The following is a 19,366-nucleotide window of genomic DNA, read 5'->3' as shown; positions in this document are numbered from 1 at the left end:
GCATTCCAGCCATGTGCACACAGACTGGCTTCCTGGTAACTCTTCCCTCCAAGTTCCATGCAGGTTGCTCAATCCACTGTCAGAGGCACAATACTGGACTAGATGGGCCATGGGCCTGATCCAGTCTGGGAATGCCCAAAATATCTGCAAGAGTCACTTGCAAGCAGTGAACTTCTCCTGCCAGAAATCTGTGCTTTCCCCAAATTTAACAGAGTACAGGGTGCCCTCCCCTGGCCTGTGCATGACTCATTGTGCTGCTGCTAGAGCCAGGAGACAGCTCCCACACCCACCCACATAGCACAAGACAGCTAGAAAACCAAATCAAACACTGATTTCAACAAGGAAGTGTCAGGAGTCAGCAGAAATAGAAAAAGGCAGCACGTACAGAAGTGGCTCCAGGTTACAGGGCCCCTGCATGAATTCAGACTGGAGGGCCCCTAGGGAGACCTCAGTAGCAAAGCTAGCCCATGTGGGGAGATGCTAGTCCTTAAGGGACAAAAGTGATGGATTGCCAGCCTGGTAGGGTATAGGGGAGCTTGTCACTGAGAGACCTGGGGAGAGTGGTTTCCCTAGGTTCATCTTCCTGGATGTGGGAGATTGGGATGGGTAGTTGCTCAGACAGCAGGACTCCCCATAGCCCCGTATCCTGTCTGACACACCTGGCAAATGCCATGGGCTTGCCCCAGCATGGAGAATGATGAAGAACAAACACCTTTAGTATTACATGCCTTAGGCAGCAGGGCACTCCCTCCTCCAGGAAGCACCCAGCTCTTGGTGGCCGCCTCAGTGTTTGCTCTCAGATTGGATCAGACATGCCCTGAAGTTCTCGAGTGTACAGCTCAGACTGAAGACCCCACCCAGCGAGGTGTTCTCCCGAAGCAGGCACTTGTAGTTCAGATCAGAATCACTGTCAGTCCTTATGCACACTCAGATTGTAGCTGGGCTCAGGGAGAGATTCCACCCATGCAGCAGTGTAGCATGGGGGTGCACAGCGTGGTGCACCAAGAGCGAAGGGACTTGGTTCTCTGGGAAGCATCATGCTTTGGCCATGAGATACTGAACTAGATAGATCATTGGTCTGTTCCACCATAACGGCTCCTGTTTGTCGGCATCAGAAGTCATGACGATGGGATACTCACATTTTCCTCTGGACGTGACTAGAGTTCAGGTTACTGGGACTATCACACAATCGGAGGCTGAATTCTCTCCTTTTTAACCATTTGTGCCAATGTAAATAGCCTGACATCCCTAGTGACTGACTCCTCTATTGGAGGCAGGATTTCTAGTGGACGGAGTACTGGACGTGGAGTCCGGAATGCTGAGTTTTATTCCCTGCTCTGTGACTTCCCTTCTCTGTGCCTCAATTTCCCCATCTGCAAAAAGGAGACAATGCAAGGCGCTTTGCAATTCAGAGAACTTGGACAGCACAGACAGCCCTATACCTTGACCTACCAACATGCCTTAAATCTGCTCTGAAGAGCAGTGCAGTCTCTGCGCCTGTCCAACCCTTGGCCTTTCTGCTGAGGTTGCCAGCAGAGCTGGTGGAAAGGGTGATGGCAGCGGTGCACCAAGAAATGGACTGAGGCCAGGTCCACACTACAAACTTCTGCCAGCATAGCTATGTCATGCTGGAGTGTGACCTCTGACTGACATAGGTATGCCAACAAGGGTCACTACTACAGATGGGGTTATACAAGCGAAAGCGCGGTTTTGCTGGTATGAGCTGCATCAACACTAGGAGTGCTTTGCTGGTGTAATAGATCAGTACAGCTCTACCAGCAAAATGTTCCTAGTGTAGACACAGCCTCAGACTCACCCGATAGCCATCAGATGGTAACAACTCTCTCACCGACCTGGGCTGGCCCATTTGGCCTTATCAGCACAGGCGGAGCTCAGTCCAGGGAGTTGACTCTGTCAGACTCAGGTGACAATGGCAACATAATCTGATGTTTTGTTTTGTTTTCAGCCCTGAATAATCTCACAACGAACATGGCAAGGGCGGCAGAGAAAATGCGCTGGGTGCCCCTGAGCAACAGGATGAGTTAGAAAACAATTAGGAAAAGTCCCTTATTTCCTCCGTCAAACTCCCAGTGTTCAGAGCACCATGCCCTGTGAGTACAGAGGCAGTGGGGAGAGGGCTTGCATCCACAAAGACAGCAAGGTTTTAAAAATGAAGTACCCATCAAAGTGGAGCTAAAATATGAGGTTTGTCTGCAGATATGGTAGCAGGCATTCATCCAGGTCTGTAAAGTCTATTGGGTTTCCGGGAACCGGGGCGGGCGGAAGCCCGTCCCATGCTAACGGATCCCCCCCTCAGCCTAAGGGGAGGATCTACAAGACCTCAGAAACCCACTAATTACGGGGGACAACTAATAAAAGAACAGGAAGAGGTCTGTAAAGTGCTGGGCAGTTAATTGCTTCCTAATTCTTTCAGTGCCCAGGCAATTTACTTTAAACTTTAGTTCCTCCTTCATGCAGATGTACCCTGTTCAAATCTCTGCGTGCACGAAATTCCTTCAGAGGCACAAAATCTGATTATCTCAACCCCTTTTCGCTGATGTCATTTCTGGACTGCCTCTTTAACAACCTTCCCCCTGACTCTGACTGCTGGCAAAAAAAAAGCAAGGGAGAGAAAGGGAAAGAGAAATATTACGCTCAGACAATCAGAGTTCTTGGAGACTCCTCTCACTTGACTGTTTCCTCTTCAGGAAGCTAAGTAAAGAGAAGAAAGCAAGAGCTTCTGCAAGCACCGAGGGCTAGAGCCGATGGCCTCTCGTTGCCACTAGAATCCTTTCAGCCGGAGGAGGAGATCACAGGATGAATGCCACAGTCAGTAAGTGTCTTTTGTTTGCCCCCTTTGTTTGCTGTTGTGAAGTGGTGGTTTGGATGAGCTCGTAAGAAAGCCGGTGGGATCTGATAAGTAACATCCTGCTCTCTTGAACAGGCAAATCAGGTTTTGCAAACTCCTTTTTTGAGTTAATAGACAAACAAAGGTTTCCAGATATGGCAAAACAACTGGTGACTTTTGGATTGCTAGGCACGGGCCAGCACCAAGAGACTGCAGTGATGGGTGGGTGCTCCCTGAATGATTTGAGAGATTGAGGCTCTCTCGACAGGAGGCTCAGCAGTATACAGATCCCTGCGCAGAGGTCAGGCTACACTGTATAGAGGGCTCTGGGCAGAGTCAACCCTATGCCCTTTTCAGATGTCTGTAAAGTAGAGCAGCTTTAGACAACGCATCACACACAAAAAAAATGTGGGTTGGACGCTGTCACTAAACGTTCAGCACTGCGCAGCCTGAGAAACAGATGGTAATGTCTCTGGGCAGCTAGTTTGTCCCATATCGAGAAATGGACTTGGCTGACCCAGGGGCGATTCTTGGCATCAGACACAGAGGTGGCCACCTAATTAGGCGCTGCCTTTCAGGGCAGCACCCAGACTGTGGGAGGAGTGTGGCTGCAAGAAGAGCCCGGCCAGTCAGAAGGAATCCACAGTCCAGAGCGTGGACTGCCAGCTGGCTAGAGGACAAGAGGCTCGCTCGAGCAAGGAATGAGGAGAATAGAGGGGAAGCCAACCGGAGGCAGGGTGGAGAGATGGGAAGTGACCTGGGCAAAGGATAGCTCAGACAGACTTTCATTAGAGCCCTGTCTCAATGGGCAAAAAAGGAGTGGTATGTTCCTAGCCATATTAGTTGGCCATGTTGGAACCTAGTTTCCCCATAGGCTACAGCATGGCCAGCTCACGTGTCTTTCCGACATGCTGACTTGCATCTCTTCAAGCCTGTTAGGCAGGGCCGGCTCCAGACCCCAGCACGCCAAGCGCGTGCTTGGGGCGGCATGCCGTGGGGGGCGCTCTGCCGATCGCCGGGAGGGCGGCAGGCGGCTCCGGCGGTCCGCCGGAGCTGCGGGACCAGCAGACCCTCCGCAGACACGTCTGCGGGAGGTCCACCGGAGCCATGGGACCGGTGACCGGCAGAGCGCCCCCTGCGGCGTGCCACCGTGCCTGGGGCGGCGAAATCACTAGAGCCGCCCCTGCTGTTAGGCTAACTCAATTGAGCTAATACATTGAGACAGGTCTTAGGGACCTATCTCAGACTAGAGAGAGGGGTGAAAGCCTCCTTGGGAGTAGCTTGTCCTGCCCCGGACTGTGATCTGAGCTCAACATGAGTAAGAGCACTACAGCAGTTTGCAAGTGTAGAGGTAAGGTGGGTTGGAGACAGGAGGAGGGAATGACACGTCCAGACCGGGATCAGAGCAATCCTAGTTAATCCCAGTTAAATCAGGGGACCTGATTCTGTTCTCAGTCCAGCAGGTGTAAAGCAGGAGTAGTTCCAACGAGGTCACTGGTGTTACACAGAGGTGAAACCAAGATCAGATAGGGGACCTCCGCAGTCTGGGCTTGTAGCCATCTGAAGGGTTAATGGAGACCTTGATTTCTGAAAGACTCATTCACATTGCAGCTGTGCTGCATGAGTCTTGCTGCTCCCTTGTGTAAATGCAGATGCCATGGAATGGACTGAACATTACTCATCTCAGACTTATTTGTGGTGCTGCCTAGCACATCCAGACTAGTGCAGCTCTGTTACTGTTTGTGAGCCCAGCCATTCCCCTATGCAGCCTGAGCCATAGGCACAGGAAGCAGCAGTACTGGGGCTGCTGCAGCACCCCCAGGTTTTGTGCCCAGCATCCAAGCTGTTGGCCCCATGCCTCCGCTGCCCAGGGTACCTGATACCGGCCCCATGGCCCTGCTGCCCAGGGTCCTGGCCACCGGGCCTGCTGCTGCCTGGGGGCTCTGCTGTCGGATCTGGATCCTGCTCAGCTGCTGGCCCCGGGCTCTCGGCTGCCGGCCCCTGCATGTGGGATCCTGGCCAGCTGCCGGGCCCAGGGTCCCAGCCACTGGGCCCGAATGTGGGGTCTTGGCTGCCGGCCCCAGCTCTAGTGGCCGGTGAGGGGTGTGGACAGGGCAAAGAGGGGGGGTGCAGCTCAGCACCCACATTCCAAAAGCTGTTCCAGCGCCACTGGCCTGAGCCTCTCCATGAAAAAACAAAGGGCCTCCTTTCCAAAGCACGGCCTCGACTTGTGCCCAGGCAGTTCTGCATGCTCCCAAACACAGACCATCAGCCCAACAGGAAATCCTATCACCTGCATGTGGAAGTGATAACATTGGGGGATTAGTGCTGAAGACTGCGCACCAATGTGTTTCACGCACACTCCCCCCCCCCCCACATTATCAGAAATGCTCAGTGCCCAGCAGCTCCCTTCCGGGTCCTGAGCACACTTGAAAATCTGACCAAAGAAGGGCCCTTTGAACATTAAACCGCAAAGGGAAACTGCTAATGAGGCAGGCGGGGGGAAATGTGTGGTGTTCATTCCTGCTACTCTGGGATGCACAAGGCCAAAATCACGTGTATTTACACTTTCTCCAAAGAGTTATTTTTTCTGATTAGATTTTCATGACATTAGTTATTATCAGGTCCCTATTTTTTGCTGGAGGACTCTTTGGAAGGCTGGAGTGGGACAGCAACATCACACTAAGCTGAAACCTGAGAGGGGATTGCCCAACCTTTAGCTGCAGGGGAGGGGAATCTGGGGATAACATACCTCATTCTGATTTTGAGTTGATCTGCTTCCAAAGCAAATTAGTTAATGCAGAATGAGATGCCAGATAATTTGGCAAAAAACAGACAAAAACCTTGTGTATGGATGCAAGCCAGTTTATCAGAAAACACCAAGTTAAATCCAAAATTACTTTCAAGAAGCCCTAAATCTTTGATGGTGCCATTATGGCAGGTAGACATGCCAGCTGGAAACATGCCGCCACCAGAAGATACCTGATGTGATCTACCTGTTCATTTTACACACGCTCCACTCTAACCACCCCTTGATCCAATACACAACAGGCTTGGGGAGTGGTTAGTTTAGCAGGTGCCTTTAGAGTCAACAAAGCCAAATAAAACCATGGTAGTGCAAGTGGACATCCTATAAGATACACAGGTTATTTGCAGATGCCAGAACCATGCTGTCTGAAAGTGACTCTGTCACTGATGGCCATAACTTGATAGGGATGCTAGCAGCAAGATTTTGAGTGATTTCACTTTCTCACACCGGGATGGCTGAGTGTATTGTACTGGGACTGGGTTTGTACTGGTGTTGGCAGACTCCTTCAGGGCTAGTGAGATCAGCAGTTCAACATTTTTACACCCAACCGCCACACTTCCTAATAAAGGTTAGTCCAGGCTGTTGGGGAGTGATTTCTATCAGGTCTTATTTTTATCCAAGCCAGCTCAGCTGTCTCTCTCCACAATCCATACTGATCCTTTCCTACGTGCCTGTTATCCAGGAATTGATCTCTGCCTTACTCTCACACTTCATGGCCCAAAACCAATTATCAGCGGTCGAGGAAAAAATCTCCCCTCCCCCATTTTCTGGTATTGCACAATTGACCAGGTGCATAAGGGCAGGGGGAGGGAATTAGCCTTCAATGGGAAGGCAAAAAAAACCAGCTAGTGCCCGATGTACCAAAAGATGCTAGACCATTGGTGTGTCCCAGTCTGATCAGTCATGTGTACCTACCTGTGCCTTTCTTATACTTGGCTCAAGCACTGACTCCCCTTTGCATAGCTTCACTCCCAAGCCTCTCTTTTCCCCTCCAAGCTTCCTGGTTTGTTGCTTGTCCAAAGCTATTGCAGAACAGTGCAGAATAGCGTTGCCAACTCTCCCATGATTTCCTGGAGCCTCTAGGAATTAAAGATTAATCTTTAATGAAAGATTGTCATGTTATGAGGCCTCCAGGAACACATCCAACTGAAACTGGCAACCCTAATGCAGAATGAGGGCAGAAATTGCTTCTAGGGGACTGGGACTTTACTGGTAAGTTCTATAGTTTTGCAGCAGTAGCTGTAGAGTCAAGATATTAAGGTGCATCATTCCAAACACTTAGCATAGGAGATGGGCCTGACCCAAGGATCTATCAGACCCCTTCAACTCTGAGGGTTTGGAATCTGAAACCCAATCCAAAATGCGCAGATAGCCCCTGTCTCTGAAACAGGCTGAATCCTGTGTCTGAGAACTCTTGTGCTTTGGAGACGGTGAAAGCTGAACCAGAGCCCAGGTCTGATTTTTCTTTTGTAAGCAAGTTTTTAAGTGAGGTGAAATTTGGGGTATCCATGACAAATCAGACTCCTGAAAGGGTACAGTAATCTGGAAAGATTGAGAGCCACCGGTTTGAAAAGTGTGCCCCATAATAAATTAAGTCATTGCCCTGAACGTTCCCCATGAGATAATGGAAAGATATTATCCCAGGTCTGCGTGGGAGTAATACTTTGGTATTTAGCTCTGCTAACGGACATGTGAACAGAGATGTTTTTCAAACAATGTTTTTCTCAGCTTCAGTACTGCTCCCTGATGTCCTTCCCTGCTCTTTGTAATGGTGAATCTTTCTGCTGGCCAAGAAAAGAATGAGTCACCCCGGAATGGAAGAATGATGAATCACCACACGGTTAGGTTTGTGGACTGGGTTCTCTACCTCTGACTTGCTCTCAGAAATAGCAGGAGTCTCGAATGGAACATAGGGTTGGTCTCCCAAGTCAGTGCTTCATGCAGTCTCAGTTGAAAGTCAGCCAGGAAAGATTAGCTAGCAGTGATACGCGCCCTTTTAACAAATACTTTGTGGCCCAGCCTCCACTGATGTTTGGCTCAGCTGTGTGGGAGGGACCCAGGTTTCAGGGTGGTAATGAAAACCAAAGGCAGGGAAGTTTCTTGTAAGTTTCTTACAGCTATTTTATTATGATGATGATTAGCTACTGTTGCAGTAGCACCTAAGGACCTCACACAGGGAGCAGGGCCTCATTGTGCTAGATGCTGTACAAGCAAACAACAGTAAGACAGTCCCAGCCCTAGACACCTCACACTCTAGCATTAGACAATATTCAGCAGGAGAATGAGCAGACAAGTGTGAAGGGGTAGAGGTCAGAAGAAGGCGAGGTGACAAGGTAGCAGCGAAAATGGGGTGTAGTTGCAGTGGTCTCAGTGGTGTCAGTCTCCAGGCTGTGACATCAGGTGAAAAACAGTCCCTCAGCCTTGGCCCCAGAGCCCTCTCTTTATAGGATCAGTCTAAGTTGCACCTGACATCACCAGCACCATAAGGATAAAATAGTGCCTGGAGCTCCAGGCAACACCCATTTGGGATGTGGAAACAGAAGCGCAGTTTGGACAGTGGCAGCGATAAAGTCAGTGAGGGAAACAGTGGCTGCGTAATGCTGGCTCCTGCACTCAGCACAAACACTGACAGGTCTGTTGGATGCCGGTCCCACTCACAATAGGCTCCTTGTGGCAGCTGGCAGGCACGGTCAGTCTGTGAGGGCTTGTGCGCTGCCTGCCTCCAGCCCCTTCTCCTTTTGTTGCAGTGGAAAGCACAGCACAAGGGGGGGCGGGGCGGGGTTTGCTAGTGAGGGGGACAAGAGACAAATGCAGACGCTCAGCGTTTCAGGGGCCTAGAAGTGGATCCCATTTAACCAAGCTACAATCAGTGATGGTTAAAGCTCTAAGGTTCCTGAGCACCCATAACAAATGCAAAGCCCCATTCCAAGCTCTCCTGACATGCCAGGCAGCCTCTGAGGAGAAGCTGAATCTGGCGCAGGTAGAGATGGCAATGGGGAGATTTCCCTATGGGCAAAATTCAGCTCTGTGCCGAGGCCCAGCACAAGGCCTTAGCTGCCATTTATGCAAAGCAGCTGTCACAGAGAGTCTCACTTGCTATCTGAGCAAGAAGCAGTTCCCTAAGGGTGGGGGAATTGGTTGCACATGGCAGACCAACTGTAACAAACATGCCACAACATCAGGGACACAGTTGGGGGGCGTCAGGGGGGCTGTTGTGCCCCCTTCCCCCAAACCACAAACCTCAGGCAGGTGTGGAATCCCGCCCCCCGCCCTGTTCGCCTGACTAGTGCTGCCCCCAAAAATCACGCCTATGCGCAACATTATGGGGTACCTTCCCGCCATCCTGGATGTGCTGGCAGAAAAGGATTTAGGCAGTGGAGGGCACTGTCATTCCCGGGTCAGTATCCAGCCCGAGTGCCCAGAGCACAGAAAAATGAAGTGACATGCTGAGGGCAGAGAGAATCTGGCTCATCAGGGAGCCTGGCTGCAGGGAAAAGTCAGGCAGCAGGCAGCCTAAGAGCTGGGGCTGGTAAGGGAAGGGACGGTGGGGAGCCAGCCTATTTGCTGGAGGCTGGCCTGTGGCCGCTGTAGCCGGATACAGCACAGCGAGTGACATGCGACAGCAGGAGGGCAGTGCAAATATGCCCCACTGAGATCTTAGACAAAAGGATTCAGGCTGGGGGCAGTCTGCAGGACAGGGTTCCTGGCCACTGGGAGAGGGGTGGGTGGAGTATCCCTGGCAGGAGGAGCCCCATGGGATGCAGTGCCCCTGTCCTGAACTGGCCCCTAGGGGCTGAGTTAGGAATTGCTGGGTTGATCTTTTATTGTAATTGTTAAAGTCATTGTGCTGAGGGTATTTGCACCTTTAAGCAGCCCTGGAAAAAGAATGTGCTGTTATTCAAGGTGTATGAGTGCTACAGGGCCCCACCAAGGGCTGGAGCCTGACCAGCCCAGCACTTGGAGCACCTGCTCTGCCTGCCTTTGAGCACGTGGTATGCACAACAGGCCACCAGATGTGATTTCCAAAAATACATCACTTCCCATTCAGGCATCTAATAAAGGCCAGATAGTCACAGATAGACTCTGGCCCCCACTGTGGGCGCTGACCTCTTTTGAAAATTTCCATCCTGGAGGCGGCTCTGTAACCACAGCACTCTCAGGGACACGCAGCAATAGGGCTGGTTACCACACGGCCCTTGGATTAAGTGACGCCGAGGGCTGGTGGTGAATTTCCCCTCTCTGCATGTGTCTCGTGGTAGCTGGGATGTGAAGTCTAGTCTAGTCATTGTCTCTCATTCCATCCTCTAGGCCCTCTTCATGAATTCTAGCAGGAACGTGGATTTGAAGATAATTATCATAGGAGCACTGGGGTAAGCAGAATCCTTCCTACTGGAGTCCAACAGTCCTGAGGGTTTGTTCTCATGAAGGCTAAATGAGTCCCACTCTAAGCCCCCTTTACTGTGCTAGAATGATGCAAGTTGGCCTTAATGTAAATGAGAAAGTGGGACTTTATCTTTAATGGCTAAGGTTCTCTGATTTACTTTTCATGTATTTATAATAATCTCTAAGCTGCTGTGGAACACAGGGGAAATTAACAGCATTAAAAATAAACCATTAAAAAATTAAGCCCTTAAATGTAGAGGTTCAAACTCCAGTCTTCCTGTACTTACAGTATGGCACCCACCCCCCAAACCAAACTAGTTCATAGATCAGTTTGAAGCCTGGCTGCATACAGGTTTCACACATCTAAGATACATCCAAGACCAAGGCTAACTTCGGAGCGTACTAGCGCAGATGAAAATGGCAAGGCTGAGTGTTTGGAGTTTGGTTCCCATCCTGGAGTCATTATCCCATTAATAACAGGGTGTGGGAATCTGTGACTCTCCAGTCTTAATCCTTGCACCTGATTCTATAGCGCAACTCAGAAGTCCTGAGGCTAACGCATGTCCCTTTGTGTGCCTCTTCCTTTGTCCCAGGGTGGGGAAAACCTCCCTCCTGCACCAGTTTGTGCACAAGACATTCCATGAAGATTATCGGACTACTCTGGGAGCCAGTATCCTATCTAAGTGCATCATGGTGGACAACACCCCCCTAAAACTGCAGGTGAAGCACTTCTCTGTTTGGTCTCTGGCATCTATCCACTCAGGAGCCTGTCTTTTGACCTGGTGTGTGTGCACAGCGCCAGGCGATGTCCATTTAACAGAGGTCAGTGCACAAATAAGGGATCATTCAGGACCTGCTCCTGCTCCCTTTGAAATCAACGGTAACATTTTAACTGTTGCAGGCTTGTGCCTGATGTTCAGGGGTCCTGAGCACCCATGGATTCTGCTGAAGTTAAGAGGAGCTGCAGGTGCCCAGCACCTCTGGAAACCAGGCCCTTGATAGCTAAATGGTGTAGAGAGCAGCAGATAGTCTAAGGTCACAGTCAGCAGGTCACCACCTCCAGAGCATGGGTGGGGGGGGGGGGCTCTGCAGCAGCCCTGCCTCAGTTTCCCCTTCCCAGGACTCCTCAGTAAACGCCACAGTCTGGTTTGGCCGCTGCAGTGCCTTGGCCCTTCGGCTAAGTCCTTCACCCCTTCTGGAAACAGAACTTCAAAACAAACAGAACACAAAGGGCCCAGCCTTTCTTTCCCCAGGGATTGGTCTTCTCCCCTCTCATTCTTCTGCCCACCCCTTTTCAGCCCTTTCCTGGCTCCTTTCCACCTTGTCCCCACGCTGCTCTTCCCCAGACAGGCACCCCCAGTCCTTCCTGCCTGGAGTCTTCCCAGGCCTCTGCCTACCTTATGCTCTAGCTCCTTGCAGCCTTTCGGCAGCCATCTGCCATCCGCACTTCCCTTTTCTCCACAGACCTCTGAGGTAAATAAGGTAGAAGCCTGATTGAGTCACATGACCTACTTCATTTCCCCCACCTGGGGAGGAGAGTTGGCTGTGTGTGTGTGGGGGGGGGCTGAAGCCCGTCCCCCTTTAAAGGGCCAGTCACCCCATAACAGTCATTAGTGTTGTGTGTTCCTGCCCTTCTCCCCCATTAGATCTGGGACACCGGAGGTCAGGAACGGTTCCGGTCCATGGTGTCGACATTCTATAAGGGCTCGGATGGCTGTATGCTGGCCTTCGACGTCACGGACCTGGAGTCCTTCGAGTCCTTGGATGATTGGAGAGAGGACTTCCTGGAGAAGATAATCCCCACAGAGCAGGGCTTCCCCATGGTGGTACTGGGAAATAAAATCGACTTAAATGAACGGCAGGTAAAGAGAGAGCTTGGTCCCTGTTAAGAGTTCAGAAGAATCGGCCATGGAGGGTGGGAGGGGTAGGGCTAGATTTCTTTGACTAAATTTCATAGCGTTCTGGTGATGCCTCCGGGTCACAGTTGGAGCACACTGGGGAAACTCGCCCTCCTTCTGCCTGTACAGCTTCTGGGAATGACACAGGACTCCAACCTCCTGTCAATCACACACCTTTCACCAGCACCAAATTCAATTAAAAATGAATAACCCACCACAAGCCTCACTTGAAGCCTAAATTCCCAGAAGTGGCTAATGCTGTTGGGTGCCCAACTGGAGATGCCTTAAAGGGGTCTGATCTCCAAAAAGGGCTGAGCTCCCGCCCTCTGAAAATCAGGCCCCTTCTGTGTGTTTCCAGTAGGGCTTCCCAAAATTAAGGCACCTGGAACAAGTAGTTCCCTTTAGAAGCTATAGGGTTTACTTAATATAGGTGGAGTATTTAGTCTGGCACAGGCCGGGTTTACAATTCACCAACAAACCAGAAATTCCTGTCTGGAAGCGAGGGAAGGGAAATCATTATTAATAATTAATAAAACCCCTCAGCGGTAGCTCAACCATTAGATTCCAGAAGGCTCCCTCCCCAGAAGGCTGAAAGAAATCTCCTTCACTTAACCGCCCACCAAGCCCTCCTGTGACCTTGCTGAAGGAGGAACATGTTCCAGCCCAGGCTCTTTAAGAAGATCTGTGTTCCTGAAGAGCGATGAGCCAAATGTTCTGCTACTGACCGCTGTGTGCCTGACGGTACAAGGCTCTGTACCTGCCAGCACTTGGCCCTGTCGTCAAGAGACCAAGCTGAGTTGCCAGCATGCACTGAGAGCCTCATTCTGAAACCACACTGGAGGCTCCCATTGGCTTCCATGGGCATTGAGTGTGCTCCGCACCATCACAACATTTGCTCTCAGTGGCTGTAGAGTGAAAAGCCCAGGGAGAAGCCCAGGGATCTCTGAGCATATGGCTACCATCAGGACCGGTGAATACCCCACGCACTGGACTTGATCACTTCCTTAAGGGCTGCAAATGAATAACATGACCCCATCCCCTTCTCTTCTCCCAGGTGTCTAAGGAGACAGCTTCATTCTGGTGCAAAGAAAAGGACATCCCGTATTTCGAAGTCAGTGCCAAGAACGATATCAACGTAGTGCGGGCCTTTGAGACGCTCGCGAGGCAGGCCCTGTTGAGGGTGAGTAGCGGTGCTGGCCATGTGCCCTTGTGAGCGCTAGAGCCCTGATGTGGGACTTGAGAGATCTGGGTTCTGTTCCTGGCTCTGCTGCTAGTCTCCTGGGTGACCTTGAGTAAGTCATGTCCCCGCCCTGTGCCTCAGTTTCCCCACCTGTAAAATGAAGATAATGATACTGGTTTCCTTTGTAAAGTGGTTTGAGATCCACTGATGAAAAGTACCATTTAGGAGCTAGAATGATTATTATTATTTTCATCATTTGGGCCAGAAGTCTCATGGAAACAGCTAGTGAGAATCTGGTGCCATTTAAGCTAAAACCCAAACCCTGGCCTGAATTTGCCCTTGGATTTAAATCCTAAACTTCACCTTATACCTAAGTGAGGATTCAGACTGGCCGTTGACCAGTTCTCACGTTTTTTTTTATCTTTTCCAATAATTTTAGTCAAAAATGCAAATTTATCATTCATCATTTATTTCTGAAATATTTTCAGGACTTAATTTTAATTATTTTCAGCACTTTAATTTTAATTTTAAATAATGTTTTAAAAATCCATCTTGCAACTACTCGGATGAAAAAATTCAGTGTTGAATATTTCTCATGTAAAAAACATTGAGCAATAAGCAAGGAGATAAATGTTTTCATAAATAACGTTGATAAAAATAATTCTAAAAGCTAATGAAATAAGAAATATTTTGCTGTTTTGAAAATTCTTTGCCAAAGTTTTGTTTTAACTTTTCGACCAATCATAAGGGATTCCAGAAAGCTAGTATAGCTGTGTAAACTGTGCCCTCTACTGGTCATCTCAATGAAATCAATAGAGGTGGGAAAGCACTGGGCTTGAAGGCCAGTCATTTAGAAGCTGTCCTCCATTTTAAGACAGCAATTTTGCATCTGCAAGTATTTGCTGGTACAACTGAGGTCAGTTACATGTTTAACCAGAGAACGCAGACGGTGCCCAGAAATCAAACAGCTAGACATGAAAACGGCACACATTGTGTCTGAATTTATTTAAATCTACAAAACTTCAGGCAAAAAATGTGTTGGGCCCTTTCAAAATATGGCCCTTTTCCTAGGTTGGAATTAGTATTTAAATAAGGGGAGGAGTCACGATTAAAGTAAACGGTCTGCCCAGAAGAGAGGACTGGTATCAAACTAAACTCTACAGGCTTAAAATGGAGCTAACTTAAACCTACAACATTTGCAGTGAAATGTTGCTAAGTCATCTCCATTGGAAAGGTGTGGTGTCTGCTGCCTGTGGATGTATGTACAATACTACGATAGGTAGAGCATATTACTCTCCCTAACCACAAGGGTCACTGTCCCATCTGTGCAGAAGGTTCAATAGAGTGATGTAAATGAGAGTGTTTTCATTCCACATGTTATGCAAACGTTTTTGTGATTTTGGTCCCATACTCTTAGTGAACCAATATTGTAACTCAGACTGAATCTCAAATGAAGTTGCCAGGCTTTCTGCAGTTCTGTTCTGTTCAGATTCATACACCATGCCTATCACTGTGGTGTCTGAAAGTATTAAGCAGCCTGACTAGCATCTGTTGCGTGTGGTTCTTTCTTTTTGCCTAATTTTCATCCTAAATCGTAAATCAGTCTGAGATCACTCAAATTTCAGCTCAAAATTTAGTCCCAGGTTCCTGGAGATTTATCCCCAGCTCTTCAAAAAGTTTGTGAACCTCAGAGAAACTCGGGTTGGTAAGAAACCTGAAATCGGGTGGTTTCCCATGGGGAAGTTTAGGATTCAGGGATTGTAGTAAAGCACATCCTTTTTAAAAAGCAAACCTAAGCCCCTTTTATTTCCTCTTGTCTTTTTTCCAGTACCAAGAGATGCTCGAGAACTATTTAACAGATTCCATCAAGCTCACTCCTGACGACCAGCCCAAGAAGAAATGCTGCTGAATGAGACATTTGGAGACACCTGACATGTCTCTGAGCCCTTGCTCGGCACCAAAATCGCTGAACCGACTCCATTCACTTCTGGTTTTGTGTTCAGCCACAGGAGATGATCACAGTGATCCGGTTCCACTTTGCACAGCCAAGTGGACAAATCTCGTGACATTTACCGAGTGCAGAGAAGAGACCTGCCTTTTCTCTACGTGCCTAGATTGGACTAACCCAGCCAGACTGCACCTGGCTGCTCCTATGCATCGGGACCCTTATTGCTTCATTAACCTTCTAACCACCCATTTCAAAGCCTTGCACCAGCCTTCTAAACCTGGCTCTGTGCAGTCAGTGCTGAGTCCAGGTGGCCCAGCTGCCTTCCCAGGGCTGTGGCTGGCTCAGTGACCTCACTCACCTGCTATCTCTCTGCTCTAGTTACACCTGTTGACACTCAGGCAGGTCACAGAGGATTAGTGGCTCACCCTCTGGCACTTGACCAGGCATTCCCAACACACGCCTGAATTGACAGTGCTAGGCAAGGCAGGGCTGTGCTGTCAGTGCCCTGCAGACTGGGCCTCCCTAGAGAATGTAATCTCAGTCCCCACTGTTTGAACGCAAAACAGAGACATTTGTTCGCCAGATACCCAGTGTTTAAACTAACACCCGCACAGCCTGCACTTGATATTAAACAGGCGTAAGCTATTTATCCCCAAGGGAGGGAAGGGTGGATGGTCTAGTGGTAAAAGCACAGGCCTGAGAGCCAGGAGCTTCTACATTCTAATCCCAGCATTGACACACATTGCCCTAGGCATAACCTTTCTGTGCCTTAGTTTCTCCCCACCTGTAAAATGGTGTGGGGGCGTGATAACACTCTCTCACCCAGAGATGAGGTTGTTGGTAAAGCACTTTGGCAATGAGCTGTGCTGTGGTGTTTTATTGGCAGGGTGTTTTTTAAAGGAATACTTTTAAAAGGAGGCAGTGGTGCCTACTGCCTAGAGCACTAGACTGGGTCACAGGAGACCTGGGTCCTATTTTCAGCTCATCTGCTAGTCTGCTGGGTGACCTTTGGTAAGTCACTTCACCTCCCCGTGCCTCAGTAGCCCCATCTGTAAAATGGGGATAATGATGAAACGTGCTAGATAAGAGCTAGGCATGATTACTATTTTATTAATCACTGAAAAAGGGGAGGCATGGATCAGATTTTGACACAAGCAAGGGGATTGAGCAGAACTTGAAAAAGGAAAGTGAAGGAAAGCGAGCATATGGGATCTGTGCAGATCTGCTCCTGTCCTGAAGGGTCTCCCCTGCTCAAGTGTCTGGATTTCTATCCCAACCTGGGAACGATGCCCAGTTTTCTGCTTTTATTGCCCTGTGGGGTTCGGATTCATCTTTGGGTGTTAAAGACTCAAGGGCTGGACTAAGCTGTGCCCGTAATGTGAAACTGACACATGAATTTAGGATTTTCAGTGATCCCAGGACAGGAGCAGTGGGAGGGAAAGCAGCACATTCCTACCTCTCGAAGGTGGTTCATGGCACTTTTAGTTGGTGGCTGTGAGCAGCAGAAGCAGCTGCCACATGGAACTTGGCCAACGCTGGCGGAATTGGTGAAACCTGGGTTAACACAGCAGTGAGGCTCACCGGAAGCCAAGCCACAGGCTGGGGTCAGAGGGCACAGCGGTGTATCAATGCCGTTTCCATGCAGTTTGGCTTTGACTGTGGAAATCTGATCCAGCCATGGAGCCCAGAGGAGTGGTGGACCCCTTCCTGTACACCCTGCCGTGGGCTGTGATCTGTTTGCATATACCCTGATATGGGCTGAGCCATGGGCCAGGATCCCTTCACGTACACCCTGACATGGACCATGATCCCTTTGCAAACACCCTGACATGGTTCGCACTGCTGAAGGTCTTTGGCCCAGTGTGCTCAAAGCTACCTTAGAGAAATGTTTCTGGGTTCAGAGATGACGACAACACCCCTGTTAATTTAAAATAATTCCCAGCAAAAGTAAAAAGTTTACTCTGAAATGCTGGGCGTGTGCATCTTCTTTGTGTGTGGCTGTAAATGAGAGGATGTCCTGGATAGGGGATTCCCTGGGAGAAGCAAATTTCACAGCGGTCCTGTGCAGGGGAATAAGGCAAGCTGGACTGGCACTTCCTTGGAGCATTTAGTCCAGCTCTGAAGTGTCAGTGTTGATGGAGAAGTAGATCCTACTGGATGGGTGGGGAATCCCCTTCTTCCACCCCCAGGAGCTGCAAGGGTCCATTTCTGAAGCCTCTCAATCTTTGCTGCAGGACTTCTTTTGGTTTCACATTTCAAACGTGTCTAGCTCCTGCCTCTCTCTCTGAGCCGGGAGTCATATAAGCCATAGGACTGGAAGAACCTCCTGGGTCCTGGAGTCCAGTCTCAGGCTATCTCAGGCCACTGTGACACACAATCCTATTGTTATTATTATTTCTATTCCAGCAGCCCCTAGAGACAAGGTCCCAGAAGGTGCTGCGCCAGGCGCTGTACAAACATCTAACAGAGTCCCTGCACTGGAAAGCTTATGATCTAAATAGGTTCCGAGCCTCTCCTGCAGATCACAATGACATTCCTGAGAAATTCCAGGATTTTTTTCCGGGACCATCACTATTTCCCCAGCAGAAATTTCTTTGACCAAACACCAGTTTTGAAAAGCACACACAACAAATGGGGATGGAAGGAGTGTGGAATGGATGTAAGGGTCTAACTGATTGCCATATTTGGGGTTGGGAAGGAATTTTCCCTCAGGTCAGATTGTCAGCCAGAGATCCAGGGTCCTCCCCCTTCCTCTCCCCTCCCCGGTCATCTGCAGCCTGGGGTATGGGTCACTTGCTAGTTTGAACTAGAGTAAATGGTGGAATCTCTATAGCTTGAAGTCTTAAAATGTATGAAAGATCTGTATATGGGCCTGTCATTCTGCCTTTGGGCACAAGAGGTCATCAGTACAGTGTGAAGAAAGCGTCTATTGTACAGCCTCCATACCAGCTTCGTAGAATCACAGAAATGTAGGACTGGAAGGGACCTCTATAGGTCATGCACTGAGGCAGGGCTAAGTATTCCCTAGTCCAGGGATCGGCAACCTTTCAGAAGTGCTGTGCCGAGTCTTCATGTATTCACTCTGATTTAAGGTTTCGCGTGCCAGTAATACATGTTAATATTTTTAGAAGGTCTCTTTCTATGTCTTTAATATATAACTAAACTATTGTTGTATGTAAAGTAAATAAAGTTTTTAAAATGTTTAAGAAGTTTCATTTAAAATTAAATTAAAATGCAGAGGCCCCCGGACCAGTGGCCAGGACCCGGGCAGTGTGAGTGGCACTGAAAATCAGCTCACGTGCTGCCTTTGGCACACGTGCCATAGGTTGCCTACCCCTGCCCTAGACTGTCCCAGACACGAGTTTGTGCAACCTGTTCTTAAAAAATTCTAATGCAGGGGTGGCCAACCTGAGAAGGAGCCAGAATTTACCAGTGTACATTGCCAAAGAGCCATCGTAATATGTCAGCAGCCCCCAATCAGCTTTCACCCCCCACCCCGCTTCCTGCGCCTCCCACCCATTGACAATCAGTGCCTCCCCCTCCCTCCCCGCATCTCCCGATCAGCTGTTTTGTGGCGTGCAGGAGGCTCTGGGGGGAGAGGGGAGGAGTGAGGGCACAGAAGGCTCAGGGGAGGGGGTGGGAAGGGGTGGAGTGGGGGCAGGGCCTGTGGCAGAGACAGGGGTTGAGCAGTGAGCACCCCCGGCACATTGGAAAGTTGGCACCTGTAGCTCCAGCCCCAGTGTCGGTGCCTGCACAAGGAGCCGCATGTGGCTCTGGAGCCATAGGTCAGCCACCCCTGTTCTAATGATAGAGATTGCACAACTTCCCAGGGCCTTCATACCTTATACTTTTTCATGAACGTCCTTAATTTCAAATTCATTCCTACCTAATACATATTCTCTTTGGCTCACCTTAAGCAACCTTCAATTCCCAGAATTGTAACAAAGGAACTCTGTGCATAATCTTATTCCTAAAACCTGCCTGAATAACTGCTCTTTCTCCCTGAAATATAATGCTATTCTGTACACAAAACTGTCTCTTTTCTGAAAGAATGGTGTTATCTCTTTAGGTAATTGGTCTTTTGTCACTGGCCATTGTCGTAGGATTATGAATTTCAATGTCTACAGCATTCTGTCTTGTTCTGTACCTCTCTGTATTTCTCTCAGCCTTTCTTCTGAGATAGGTAAGTCCTGTATCATATTTATTGTCTCCACCTCTGGTCCTTCCTTGTTGGGTTCTTGCAGGTATGCACGGCTTAAGGTGTCCACCAACACCTAATCTTTGCCTGGGCAATACTTGA

At 49.3% G+C, this 19,366-nt stretch overlaps 1 protein-coding gene across 2 annotated transcripts; it reads left to right on the top strand.

Moving 5' to 3' along the window:
- Positions 1 to 2,405: 2,405 nt before the first annotated feature.
- Positions 2,406 to 18,138, top strand: RAB7B (RAB7B, member RAS oncogene family). Of its 2 annotated transcripts, none has more exons than XM_045012203.1 (7): positions 2,406 to 2,833; positions 7,386 to 7,497; positions 9,966 to 10,027; positions 10,634 to 10,760; positions 11,687 to 11,902; positions 12,993 to 13,118; positions 14,947 to 18,138. In XM_045012203.1, exons 2-7 carry the CDS (start codon positions 7,426 to 7,428, stop codon positions 15,025 to 15,027), a joined length of 684 nt encoding a protein of 227 aa, XP_044868138.1. In that variant the 5' UTR covers positions 2,406 to 2,833; positions 7,386 to 7,425; the 3' UTR covers positions 15,028 to 18,138. The 2 variants fall into 2 exon arrangements, with proteins under 2 accessions (XP_044868138.1, XP_044868139.1); XM_045012204.1 differs by having other exon boundaries at positions 2,408 to 2,833; positions 7,386 to 7,502.
- Positions 18,139 to 19,366: the final 1,228 nt, after the last annotated feature.

Source organism: Mauremys mutica, chromosome 4 (assembly GCF_020497125.1).
Source record: "Mauremys mutica isolate MM-2020 ecotype Southern chromosome 4, ASM2049712v1, whole genome shotgun sequence".
In the NCBI taxonomy this organism is placed as follows: Eukaryota; Metazoa; Chordata; order Testudines; family Geoemydidae; genus Mauremys; species Mauremys mutica.
Note: the sequence above shows the minus strand (reverse complement) of the source record. Positions and strands in the feature narration are given on the sequence as shown.